The sequence below is a fragment of the Solenopsis invicta genome, chromosome 4 (assembly GCF_016802725.1).
Source record: "Solenopsis invicta isolate M01_SB chromosome 4, UNIL_Sinv_3.0, whole genome shotgun sequence".
NCBI classification, from domain to species: domain Eukaryota; kingdom Metazoa; phylum Arthropoda; class Insecta; order Hymenoptera; family Formicidae; genus Solenopsis; species Solenopsis invicta.
The window spans coordinates 7,937,371-7,951,238 of NC_052667.1; the positions used below are offsets into that span (position 1 = coordinate 7,937,371).

General features: G+C 30.1%; 3 protein-coding genes and 1 long non-coding RNA gene across 5 annotated transcripts in view; 3 read left to right on the forward strand and 1 right to left on the reverse strand.

Moving 5' to 3' along the window:
* Positions 1-13,868, forward strand: part of LOC105203562 (replication protein A 70 kDa DNA-binding subunit) — a 70,093-nt gene that overhangs the window by 23,066 nt on the left and 33,159 nt on the right. The gene's annotated exons all lie outside the window — the stretch shown is intronic.
* On the forward strand, positions 2,919-4,465 carry LOC105205105. The gene is made up of 3 exons (XR_851263.3): positions 2,919-3,115; positions 3,475-3,557; positions 3,840-4,465. It is a non-coding gene; the product is annotated as an uncharacterized LOC105205105 (long non-coding RNA).
* On the forward strand, positions 5,511-7,262 carry LOC105206080 (putative nuclease HARBI1). Its single transcript, XM_026136348.2, has 5 exons — positions 5,511-5,759; positions 5,867-6,063; positions 6,195-6,342; positions 6,579-6,723; positions 6,805-7,262. Exons 1-5 carry the CDS (start codon positions 5,526-5,528, stop codon positions 7,209-7,211), a joined length of 1,131 nt encoding a protein of 376 aa, XP_025992133.2. The 5' UTR covers positions 5,511-5,525; the 3' UTR covers positions 7,212-7,262.
* On the reverse strand, positions 7,451-9,367 carry LOC113005202. Its single transcript, XM_039447806.1, has 6 exons — positions 9,135-9,367; positions 8,730-8,915; positions 8,221-8,338; positions 8,033-8,116; positions 7,821-7,952; positions 7,451-7,746 (listed from the first exon to the last, which is right to left on the reverse strand). The coding sequence occupies exons 1-6, from the start codon at positions 9,333-9,335 to the stop codon at positions 7,466-7,468; spliced, it is 1,002 nt and encodes a 333-aa protein (XP_039303740.1). The 5' UTR covers positions 9,336-9,367; the 3' UTR covers positions 7,451-7,465.

Below are 13,868 nucleotides of genomic sequence, written 5' to 3' on the forward strand. Positions count from 1 at the left end.
CCATCACTATAGTATCCTCTTAACGAACAAAACAAGGTGTGCTTTTTTACTACATAAGACAAGGAAGTTAAAAGAATTTTGAAAATCTGCTGGTAGAACGTTAAAGCACGATCTTCAAGCTTCAAAATGCTTTTTTTATTTTTTATCTACGATGATTTTTCACCGAGTTACAGTCATTTGAATATAGCCTAATTTTTGGTGTCTGGAAAGTGTTCCCTATTTTTTTTTGAGTAGTGTATATAATGGCTACATATTACATCTGGAGCAATAAATAGAAGCAAAAAAAGGAAAAATCGTGCAACAACAAAATTACAAGCAACGATGTTTATTTAATAATTCATATGAACGAATAAAGCCTGGACTCGAAAGAGAAAAAATCTAAACGCTATTAAAGTCTGGCAACAATCAGAAATAAGATTGAGTCGCGACGCCGGACGGAATAAAACTATAAAATAAAAATTTACAACCCGGCTTTGTTTGTTCGAACCTATGTTTCATCACGAACGGAAAGATGATTCATATGGAAAGCGAGTCCCATATAAACGGACGCGGCGATATAAAAAATCGGGACCGAACGTTCCAAGAAGAGGAAGATAACAAATCCCTTAAGCGATTGGTTGATGCAACTGCTCGCCCCTCTTAGAGTTAAGAAAAATCGGGAGAAGATGCAAAATTAGCCAACGAGAGGTCATCCGAGAAGATGATTGGTAGTGAGCGTTGGCGAGCTACCCAATGAATAAGCTCAAAATTTCGACAACAAGGAATCTCCAAGGGAAGGGAAAAAGCTCAAAAAGCTTTACCCAATCAAATCCTCATCTCACCCACTAAACTAATCTCACGCCCTTTTCCTAAGCCCTATAAAATACGCAGCTTCAAACGCCTCGAACATTCAAAAAAATTTTCAACTTGGTTCTCACACCCACGCGTTGAAGTATCGAGGCTGTGCGCGTTATTCTCAAAACGTTCGAACTTAGAGTCTGTGCTCGAGAATCACATTCATTGGAACTCCGAACGGCCCGCCGTTGAAACATCCCTCAGAGCGGACAACCTGCGCTTCGTCACGCACCTCAACCCGCAGAATTCGATAGTTTCTTCACTTTCTTTTCTCGTCTAATGCTCAATGCACACAGCACGCGTCAACGCGTTACGTGTTGCGAGGTAGCCAATCATTTTTTTGCTTTTATGGAAAGAAATAAGAAAGCAACAAAATGATTGGCTATCCGCCACGCGTAACGCGTTGACGCGTCCTGTGTGTATTGACTCTCACTAATAAGTGAGTTTTTTCTTTTTTCTCTTTTTCGGTTTTACTTCAATTTTCCATTCAACTCGCCAGGAATCAATCGCTAATGAGCAATCACAGCCGTTCATGTCCCAGCTCCTTGTTCCCAATATTATTATTTTTATTTCGGATTAATACAGCAATCATCTTAGACAATTCCCGACTTTTCCTCTAAATATTTCTTAAATCTCTATGTAAATGTAAATGTTCTACTTCCATTCTCAAATCCTAGGTTTTGATTTGATTTAGTAGTTAAATATGAATCTCAATGTATAATTACGGTTACCATAACCGAAATTAATTAATTCCATCTCCTCCTGTGTATAATAATGCGTATAGCTTAAGTTTTCAAAATTAATACCTATGTTAATTCAATATATATATATATATATATATATAGTCTCTAGATCAATTATTCAAAATGCACCGTTTAGGTTTTTCAATTAAAATAGATAATTTACACTAACTATAATTTTTAAATATTTGTATTCCTGCTAATTAATCATGTTCTATCTTGTAATTCTCAATGTTTTCAAACCTCAAAAATAATGTTAATTTCATATTAAACAATGTACTTAAATTTTAATCTTTAGAATAATCATTACCTAATCGTTTTTATATTTTAACTAAACTAACTGATTACGTACTCCTGTTTGAGTTGATAATGATCACCTTGTTACACTGGTTTTTTTTTTTTTGTAACTATAACCGATTATGTATTCATTTGCTAATTCTTTTTGAACCTTTATGTATGTAAAATTCAAGTATAAGAATATATGTTAAATTTTAGTTAAAAGGAAGCTCCAATGTAAAATTTTCTTTCATCAACGCATCTCGTACTCACACACTAACCTCCCGACTCGAAAAGATTGCACTCGGTCCGATCCCGAGTTATAGATATTGAATTCTCTAACTCAAATTAGGACCAACGATCGCACGATTCAGAAAAGGCGTTAAAGCGTGTCATTACATGTTGACGCATAATTTCGGAATCATCAAAGGTGCATTCGGCTTGTGCCGCACATCCCGCTAGTGCGGTCACGAGAATAAAAGAGTTTTTGTTGCATCCTTCCCTGCCTTCCTCAAGTCCCAGGCATCTTTTGAGAGATAGCCTCCCTTTTCCTTAAGGCTGGATGTAACATATGATTAAATATAACATATATTATTTTTTATTTTGATATTTTGATTTTTTCTGATATTTTTTGATTTTTATTTGCATTCATTAATTTAAAATTTTCAAATGACGTCACGCAATTTTAGTCAACAAATCGCAGCAATGAGCTTCTGAGCATGCATTTCAATGGTACATGGTTTTCCATGCCATAACGGTCATCATAACTCGTTATCGTAACAGTGCAGTGTAATTCATGATGTAAAAAGCAAGGTGAAACAACGCGCATCGTCGGCGGCTCGATGCGCGGTAAGAGGCGTGGCTCAATGTGATGCGCCAATGAAATTTGGGTCCAAATATATCCGCGCAATTTACATACGTATTTATTTTTTTTAACAACATCTACAATTTAAGTACGTGTGACTACATATAATTGTTTCGTATTCAAATTGCGCGATATATTTGGACCCAAATTTCATTGGCTCATCACATCGAGCCACACCTCTTACCGCGCATCGAGCCGCCGATGATGCGCGTTGTTTCACTTTGTTTCTTACATCATGCTTCTTACATCATGGTGTAGTTGAGTCAGTTGAGAGTAGTGGTCATGGTCAGTGATAGTGGTGTAATACTTTGCAAGTGCCGTGTTCTTACATGTAATATTTTTACATTGAATTGGAGTATTTTGCATAATATCGGATCTCCATGGATAAAAAAAACCTTAGGTAATTAATTAAAGTCTGGGTCTTGAATTTGCTTTTATGTGTAGTATATTTATTACTTGATATAAGTATAATATATTTTACATAACCTAACTTTTTTAATTTGCATTTCCATTTTAATAATTTTTAAACGTTTTCTTCTTAAAATGGTTTATAAGTACTAATTTTTTATTATTACAAAATTGTTACTTATTATTATAATTATTATTATTAATAAACTTCATTAAATTTTTGTAAGGGCAAATTAATTTTCTATAACAATTAAATGATAAAGTGTAGAATACTTGTAGAATTATCAAACTTGATTTTCATACTTTGTAAGTGTTTTAATTTTTATATATTATTCTTTTCTTTGTTTCCAGGAAATTGTGGAATAATAATGCCAAACATTGGTAAATTAGAACTTTTGGTTCAACGGCTACTACCAAGATCGTAGAGTATAAAGGTAAATAATTAAAAGTATTTATATTTTTTATAATATTACAAGAGCAATTGTAATAAAACCGATAAAACAGTTTCAATTTGCTATTTTTTTTTAAATTTTATTTTGACTTATTATTCATAAGATTCAAGTATGAAGATAGAATTTAATTTTGTAGTACAGTGTATTTGCAACGTTGACTATAACGAAATGATACTTGTAGAATACTTGTAAAATTATCAAACTCGGTTTTCATATTTTGTAAATGTTTTAATTTTTATATATTATTCTTTTTTTTGTTTCTAGGAAATTGTGGAATAATATTGCCAAACATTGGAAACAATACGAGAGCAAGCATTTCATATTTTATATTTGTTGACAGACCTCGCATATTTTATTTTATAAGTTTTCTAGAAGAGGTGTATGGGCGGTTTGTTTTATGAACATATATAAAATATGTTAGATATTTGCAGATATTGCTAATTGAAGAAACTATTACTTACTTATGTTAAAATTAAAATTTTAGAATATACAATCTCTAATTATTATAGGCTTAATTCTACAAAAACGTATGTATTTTTAACTTCAAATATCTTTGTAACTAAATATGGAATTAGAATTTCATTAAAGTAAAATTCACTTGAAAATAATATCAAAGTATTAATTGTGTACATGTTAATTTTTTTTTTAACCACGTTGCGATTGACCATCAGTCATTCACTGCAGTGCTTGAACAGTAAAAATATTCTAGATACCGTTTGCTGTGAATGGATCCAGTGGTCAATGATAAAACAAGATCTTCCCATATATTAACAAATTTACATACTATATAAACATAAATACTATATAAACTTCCAATCACTGCGCTTTTTTTCAAGTACTCTTTATGCTTTTAATACTTTTAATGCTAATTTATTAAAGATTGTATATAATAATATTAATTTTTAATTATAAATCAGAAAAAAATGAATAAAAATATTGATATATAATGCATTAAAAGTACGTGAAAAAAATGGGCAATGATTAGAATTTTTGAGTGCCGTATGCATGCATGCGAGCAATATCAGTCTTATTTGGAGAACGCATTTGAGGCTCATATCGCTCACACGCATGACTACCGCATGCGTGCGACCAATAAGAGTCTCATATGATGACGCATCCGTCGGATGCCATGAGCTCACACCGTGCGGATAATCCACACGGCATGCGCGCTCCGTGAACTCACTATGCGCGCATGTTGTTATCTGGGAACGTGAGCCAACGATAATCATAAACTTAACATTACGGAACACAACGTGTAGCGTTTTTCATTGGGAAAACTAGTGCGCACTGAATGTGCACTTGCTACAGGTAATTGGGCGTTTTCGTTGGCACCGTCATCGCGCGAACCGAAACGTCCAATTGCCAGCGGTGAGTGCACACTCAGTGCGCACTAGATCTAACAGCGCTACCAACCTTATGACTAAAAGAGATATTTTCAATAGAACTTTCGGAAAATAGTCGTGAGCTAAAAGGTAGCAACACATTTTTTTTGATGGTAGATGGTTTGATGCTTAATTGGTTGGATCCACAGGTAAGAACCAATGATGTTCGCCGTTTAATGAGCAAGTCTACATTTCAAAAACAATCGAAGAAAATGTGTTGCAACCTTTTAGCTCACGACTATACACCCACGACTCAGAGTTGTCGCTGATGCGCCGAATTGCAGCACACCGCTGCCAGAAAGAACAGCACTCGCTAGCACCCGTTTGCACTTTTTCCTCACTCATCGGCCTGCGTCGAGCAGGGGCCCTATTCTTGAACATATATCGCATACGAAAATGGCAGTTTCGTATACGACTTTTAACAGTTGGTATTCATGAATGATTACTACGCGGTCGTATTCGAAAAATATCATGCGATTTACATCGTACGGGTCATGGCATTCGAAATAAAGATTCGTATGCGATAAATAACCAAAATTTTATATAACAGTAAAAATTTCATATAACAATGGCGGTTTTAAGAAGGTTAATTAATTTTAATGTAATAAATGTTTTGGAAAATGCAAACATTGTGTTTGAAAATAGAGAAAGATTTCAACGTAATGATCCATTTGAATTAAATAATTTGGAGTTTATGAGATTATTTCGTTTAAGTAAAGATATGGTACAAAGGGTAATTGACATAGTAGAGGAATATAGTGATCCAATTTCAAGAAGATCAGCATTAGATGCGGAACAAAAGGTAAAAGAAAAGCTGTATAACATGTAATAATTAATATGTTATAAATATTATACTTCAGATATTATATTATTTAGGTTTTGTATTTATAACAACTTTTATTTTTATAGGTATTTACTGCTCTTAGATTTTATGCAGTTGGAAGTTATCAGTTAGGTATTGGATGCAATGGATATATTGGAGTTAGTCAATCCTCTGTAAGTCGTTGTATTCGAGATGTAAACATAGTACTCAATCACCCCAATGTGTTTAACGAATGGGTTTATTTTCCGAGGAATTTAGAAGAGCTTACGACCATACGTAATGCGTACGAAAAATTAATTAAATTTAGTTGTTATTTAAAATTATTTGCGTTATTTATTTTAATACGGCATTTATATATTTTACATAGAATATGGATTTAAAATTATTTGAGTTATTTTAATATGGTATTTATAGATTTTACACAGAATATGGATTCCCAGGTGTCGTAGGATGTATAGACTGTACTCACGTGGCTATATTTCCACCCTCAAAGAACAATGAAATGTATCCAGAACATGTATATGTAAATCGAAAAGGATACCATTCCATAAATACACAGTTAGTAAGTAATTTAAATATATAAAATATAAAATATATAAAATAAAGTATATAAAGTATAAAAATGTAAATTAAAATATATAAAAAAATACATAAAATATATAAAATATATAATATAAAATATGTAAAATATGTAAAATATATATGTTTATGTAAGATTCATATTATATCTATCAGTTGTAATGGAATTACATACAATTTACAATTATTTTATTTGATTATATTATTATTTTATTATAAATTTGTGATTCAAGAATGAAAATTTTAAATGTTAATGCTCGATATCCTGGAAGTTGTCATGATAGTTTTATCTGGAATCATTGCAATGTTTTGCCAGTGATGCAAACTTTACATGCACGAGGGCATGATAATTTTTATTTGATAGGTTTGTATACATTATACGTTTTATTACATTTATTTAAATATTTACATTTATAATAAAAAAATTATTTTATTTGTACGTTAGGTGATTCAGGTTACGCGCTAAGACCATGGCTTCTAACTCCACTGAATGATGTTCAACCGGCTACTCCAGAAGAACGTTATAATCAATGTTTTAAAAGAACACGCTCAATTATTGAAAGATGCAACGGATTATTAAAAATGCGCTTTCGTTGCTTGTTGAAACACCGTGTACTTCATTATACTCCAAACGTGGCTTCTAAAATTATAAATTCATGTGTAGTTCTGCACAATATGTGTGTAGAAAATAATTTATCTCTTCCAGATGATGATTATGATTTACATATGGATTTTGGTATGTTGAATGAGAGACCAATGGAAGTTGAAGCTGCTGTAGGGCGTTTAAATCCTGATCTTACAAAAGCAAGAGTAATGCAACGCCGTATAATTAGAAATTTTTTCTTAAATTAAATATAAATCTATCAATAATGCAATAATTATATAACATTTTGTTTAATTTTATTTTGTTTATAATAATATTTTGTACACACATATAATGAACACATAACACATAATACATTTAATATTGCACTATGTATTAACAACTTATGTATTAATAATTATCAGTTATGTGCAGCTTTGGCACAGCAATTTTGATCAGTTTAAAATAAAAAATAAACATTAAAAAAAATAAACATTGTACTAATAAACATTTTTCTTTTAAACTAATAACCTGTGTCTTCCAAATTTTCTACTTCTTCATAAGTTATATTTTCTTGATTTATTGCACAAAAAGTTTTAATAGCCGCAGCAATTCGTTTTTTTGCTATAACATCACGTTCCATAAATTTAAGTTTTTTATTATAATATTCTTCACGCATCTTCATATCATTCTCCATATTTGTGCTTAGACATTTTGTATACGAAAGAGTATTTTCAAAATATCCTTTTTTTGTAGTACGTTGCTGACTGTGAGATGTGTTTTGTCTGCATTTCTTAATACCTTCTAAAATATAATTTATTTATTAAGTAATACAATATATTTATTATATAAAAACAATTTACTATACAAAATATTACTATGTGTTACTGCTGTTGTTATAGTTGATTTTATATTTTGATTTTTTAATTTTGTGTTGTTTATATTTGTATCTTCATTGGCTTGTCCATTGACTGATTCATCTGATATGAAAACACAAGGCTCCACTGATTCTGTAAAAAATCAACATTTTTCATTAAAAAGTTATTTTTGAAAAATATTTGACTTTAGAACTAGATATAAATATACTGACGTGATTTAGATATTAATAGCTCTTTGTTGCAATTAATTGATGACTTTACTTGAACACATTTTTTTGTATTTAAGTCAACATTTCCTACAAAATAAATAAAAGTTGATACAAGAAATATCATAAACATCTAAAAATAATACTTGTAAAATAAAAATTTAAATTACAAATAAGTAAATAAAAAAATTTACTTTTATACGTAATATCCTTTAATATATTATTATTTATTGATGCAGTTGATATATCTGAATTGTTCTCTTTAAAACCCAATGTATTTTCAATTTCGGTATTTTCAGTGTTTTCAAAATTCTAGAAAAAGAAATTAATTTTGTAAGGCAAACTATTGTAAGATTTCCATCAAACTACAATTCAAATTCGTATTTCGCGCCCATGCTTAGACATCGCCTAATGGTACGGTCCCATATTGGGATGCGTTCAGATTCACCACCAAGGTGCACCCAGACATTATTCTATCCTTGTTTAACATTTGGTAAACAACAAAGATAAAACGACATCATAGTACACCCGGGTGAGGAATCTGAACGCAGCTTTGGACGGATACTTTTCGCGTATGGCGTAACCATATCCGTCCATGGGACCGCACCACAAGGCCAAAGGCGGTCATTCAAATAACCCGTCAGAGTTTTACACTATCTAAAATCAATTTTTTATAAAGTGTATCCTATACTCAGATATTTACAAATTCAGCAATAGATTCGTCAACTGTAGCATCACCGTATATAGTAGTAGGTCCAATCAAATTAGCTACATCGTTGTCTATCATTGTCATGTTTATTTCTGATGGTGGACCTCCTCCAGTTTTTTTTAAACTTCGATTGATATCTGTTTTCTTTCCTTTTACTTTGTTTTTCATGTCATGCCAAGTCTATAAGATTACAAAAAAAAATTAATTGATCAAAAGTAAAGTTTATCATATAAAAACTACACAGATTACGTTTATGTATTATTTTGTGTATAATATGTATTTTATATATATTTTATGTATTATTTTTATTTTATACATATATATATGTGCATATATATGTGTATATATATATATATATATATATATATATATATATATAAAGTTACCGCATATATTTACCTTTCGCCATTGCTCCCAAGTCTTTTTAGCTCCAGGAAGGGCATTTAATATATTAGTAATTTCACACCATAACTTTTGAGCATCTTTATATGAAAATGTTGATGTAAATTTTGCCGACACTAATTCCGGATGATTATTCAGAAATTCAATAAGAATTTTTCTTTGTCCATTTGATATATTTCCTACTCGTTTTTCAGCCATCTTTTATATATGTGTGTGTGTATATATATATATATATATATATATATATATATGTATATAAATTAAAAATACAGATATAAAAAATTATTACTTACCCAGATAGCACAGAGAATTTAAAAAGATTAAAAAAAAAAATTCAGATTTATGTCACCAATACTGAGTTTATTTTGAAATGCAAAAAGAATTCTTTTTCTGAAAAAGAAAAAAAAAGTTAGGAAAAAAATTCTTTTTGCATTTCAAAATGAATTCTTTTTGAATGCTGTGTGCTATCTGGGTAATTTGTAAATATCGTAGCAGGAAGTATAAAATTCAATGAAAAGTAAATTTAAATAAATAATTAATGAAATAATGAAATAATTTTTTATAATTATATTATATTATAACGATTTCAATATTTTGTATGCAATACAAATATTTAATAGGCAATGAAATTTAATTTTCAATTTCTACTTAAACGTAAACGTTGTAAACGCTATGTGTAACCTTTTTTTAAGGTTACAATACAATCTAAATAATTTAATCGTGTAGTTTTCTTCTTAAATTTTTATCTCCGAAATAATGACTAATAGGAAATTAATTTACAGGTTATAATGTTTTTCTTTCAACAGATTTCTTATGTATCAACAAGAATAACTAAAGCTAGTATTTCATTGGTTCATTCATTTCATGAAGATTTGGCAACAACGCTCTAGTATTCGTATGCGATTAGTTTTCCTACGTTAATTCGTATAGTGATCAAGAATTAACTTCACCAATCGCATGCAAAAACTTTCATGCGAAATTATTCGTATACGAAAATAATCGTATGTGCTCAAGAATAGGGTCCCAATTGAGGCGCCGAGTGGGGACTCCTTTTGTCCCTTTCTCTCTCGAGCGGTCTCTCTTTTTCTCGACCTATCCTCTTCTGACCCAAGCGTTCTCTTTTTCTTGTATTACAGGCACAGCTCTTGGCGTTTAGCTGCACGATTTTAGATTTTCGTGTTGCGGAGCAGAGTCACAGGAGCAACGCGCGATATATATATATATATATATATATATAATTCTAGATATATATATATATATATATATATATAATTCTAGAAAAAATTATTTGCGATGTATAATTATTAATAAACCTAAAATTATTTATATATATAAGTCAGTAGGAAAATTTCATTAGGACACACTTATTAAATTATATGACGAAATCTTGCATAAAAATTTTAATAAGCAATTATGTAAGTCTATTTACAAAAATAGATGTAGAGGTACTGTTTTGGAATTAATTGTACAATTATCTATTTTATAAAAGGTCAACTACATTGCTGATTAGGGGTGCGCACGATTGGACACCGCACGATTAGACACCACCACTCACAGCGGCCGATACCTAGAGTTTTTCCGTTGGTTCGGTTAGATAAGTCAAGATGATTGGTTGGTGTCCAATCGTGCTGTGTCCAAAAGAGTGTCACCCTTGCTGATTACAATATTTATGCAAGATTTCGTCTTGTAATTTAATAAATATTATCCTATCGGGAAATGTCGCGCGCCGCATTCGTCAATTCGACAACTCCAGATCTGAAATCACATACAGCTGTTACTGTTGCTGTAACATGGGGTGTTTATGATAACTAATCGGATCTTGGATTGGATTGAACAATGGTACTCAACGTACACCCAAAGACTTTGATTCTGTCCATGGGGAAATTTTCCAAACTTAGAAGTCACCACTTTCTACATACTCGCAGTTCATGATTAATGAAACGACTAGAGCTTATTGGTCGTTACGTTAATCATGAACTGTAAGTATGTAGAAAGATAGCGATTTCTCAGTTTGGAAAATTTCCCCATGGACAGAATCAAAGTCCTTGGGTGTACGTATAGAAAATTTCCCTAGGCTAATCGGATTGACGATCTCTGTCTCAAATGTGATCCGATTGATGACGAAAGCGTGGAGACGCAGAAGCATGCTTGAAAAGTAAGTGTCTTTATTTTTTTAAATAATCATACAAAAAATCAAAGATAAAGTTAAAAAGAATGGTTTGAATTTAGATTTATTGTAATATTTTTTGTCCAAACACTAAATTTTGTTTAAATTTGTATTTGTAAAAATTAATTAATCTATTCTAAAGTTTGTGGTTATATCGGAAACAAATCAAAATTAATAAAACAATTATTAATTGTTAGGTACAAATTAAAGCATATAATATTTTAAGCATATCATATGAAATTCCTGTTTATTATAAACTTAGTAAAAATAACTTTGAAATCATTCAACTACATTACACATTAATCAATATTAATTTACATGTTAAAAATCAATAATGTTTCTAAAAATGTTCTTTTTATTCTTTTCTAGATCGTAAATAAACTTCAATTCCATGAATAAATAAAAATTACTGGAAAATGGATTTATATGAAGAGAGCATTATTGAACAATATCAATTTATGCTAACTTAAAATTTGTAAAATCTACTTTTCTTTATTAGTTGTTTATTAGAGAGTAATAATATAAAAATGGAATATACGCATCATATATGCATACAATTATTTTAATTTTATTTATGTATATTCCGTTCTTATATTATTACTCTCTAATGAACAACTAACAAAGAATAGCAGATTTTACAAATTTTAAGTTAGCACAAATTGATATTGTTCAATAATGCCCTTTTCATGTCAATCTATTTTCCAGTAATTTTTATTTATTCTTGGAGTTGAAGTTTATTTACGATCTGGAAAAAAATAAAAAAATCATTTTCAGAGACATTATTGATTTTTAACATATAAATTAATATTGATTAATGTATAATGTAGTTGAATAATTTCAAAGTTATTTTTACTAGGTTTATAATAAACAGGAATTCTATATGATAAGCTTGAAATATTATATGCTTTAATATGTACCTAATAATTAATAATTGTTTTATTAATTTTGATTTGTTTCCGATATAACCACAAACTTTAGAATAAATTAATTAATTTTTACAAACAGAAATTTAAATGAAATCCAGTGTTTAGACAAAAAAATTACAATAAATCTAAATTCAAATCATTCTTTTTAACTTTATCTTTGATTTTTTGTGTTATTATTTAAAAAAATAAAGAGACTCACTTTTCAAGCATGCTTCTGCGTCTCCACGCTTTCATCATCAATCGGATTACATTTGAGACAGCAATCGTCAATCCGATTAGCCTAGGGAAATTTTCTATACCTACGTTGAGTACCATTGTTCAATCCAATCCGAGATCCGATTAGTTATCGTAAACACCCATGATTGCAAATCTCGAGATTCTTCAATGTAATTCTGGCGATGTCATTAAAAATCGGTTATTTTTCTACAAGCTTTTAAGTAACTGTATAATTTACTCGCACTAACTTAATACAGCAATTAAAACATGTTAATATATGTAACTCCACTCTTGGCCACGATGCGCGTTTTTTATTTATATATAAAAAGTATCTGTCAAGTTACAAAAAATTATGCTCACTTTTTTTAATGAAATAAATATCGACTATTACTGAAATTATTTTTTTCTATGTATTACCTGTTTCATTTACTTTATTTACACAAAACGTACATATTAGTGTTGCTCAACGGAAACCGCGAGAAGGTGGTGGTCTCTTCCGTCAGGAGGAAAATGTAAAAAATTCTTATCTATTTAAAAGTAATAATCATAAGAATTGAAATTAATATTTAATCAGCTATGTTGTTTTACAATATTAACTAGTTACATAAAAAATGGAATTAATTAATATTGCAAAATAATGTAACTGATTAAATATGACTTTCCAAAATGAATTTTTTACATTTCCCTCAGTGTGTGTGTGTGTGTGTGTGTGTGTGTGTGTGTGTGTGTGTGTGTGTGTTGCGTGTTTAAAATCAATTTAAAACTAAAATGTTTTTACTTTTTTCGAGCGATGTCCTTGCGGACCAAAAAAAATATTTGCACTCTTTTCGAGCGATCCTCCTGACAGTACAAAAAATTAAAAAAAAATTTCTTTAAAATTCGAGTTGATATTATCAATTTTGAGTCCATTTTGACATGCAAAAAGCTATTTCTGAAAAGTTAGAAAAAGTAATCTTTTTGCGTCATAAAATAAATTCAGAATTAATGACAAACCTGAATTCTTTTTGCATTCTGTATGCTATTTGGAATATCGTTACGGACAGTCTCTTTTACGCACTCTGTTCGGGTATTGTCCTGACAGAAAAAGATCTTATGAAAATATACTATTTTTACAGACAAGGTCTTTTATTAACTTTTTTAAATTAAAGGAATGTTAACATTTTCTACTTAAAAAATATGTGTATAAGGGATAAAATAAGAGGACAGTAATATTTATTTTAATATTTTTTATTCATTTGTTTAGTACATAAATGTAATTTATTTGTCCTCCTCCATCCCTTCCTCTTCCTCCTTTTCTCCTTCCTCTTCCTCCTTCACTCCTTCCTCTTCCTCGTACCCTTCCTCTTTCTCCTTCTCTTCTTGCTCTTCTTATTTCTCGTTTTCCTTTTCCACTTTCATCTCTTCTTCTTCCGCCTCTATCCC

Excerpts from the sequence above, each read along its gene's own strand:
- LOC105206080 (XM_026136348.2), top strand. The coding sequence starts at position 5,526 with ATGGCGGTTTTAAGAAGGTTAATTAATTTTAATGTAATAAATGTTTTG. Across the intron at positions 6,064-6,194 it reads CTTACGACCATACGTAATGC|ATTTTACACAGAATATGGAT; the intron begins GTACGAAAAATT and ends TGGTATTTATAG. Across the intron at positions 6,343-6,578 it reads ATTCCATAAATACACAGTTA|ATTTGTGATTCAAGAATGAA; the intron begins GTAAGTAATTTA and ends ATTTTATTATAA.
- LOC113005202 (XM_039447806.1), bottom strand. The coding sequence starts at position 9,335 with ATGGCTGAAAAACGAGTAGGAAATATATCAAATGGACAAAGAAAAATT. Across the intron at positions 8,339-8,729 it reads ACGAATCTATTGCTGAATTT|AATTTTGAAAACACTGAAAA; the intron begins GTAAATATCTGA and ends TTCTTTTTCTAG. Across the intron at positions 7,747-7,820 it reads AACAACAGCAGTAACACATA|AAGGTATTAAGAAATGCAGA; the intron begins GTAATATTTTGT and ends ATTATATTTTAG.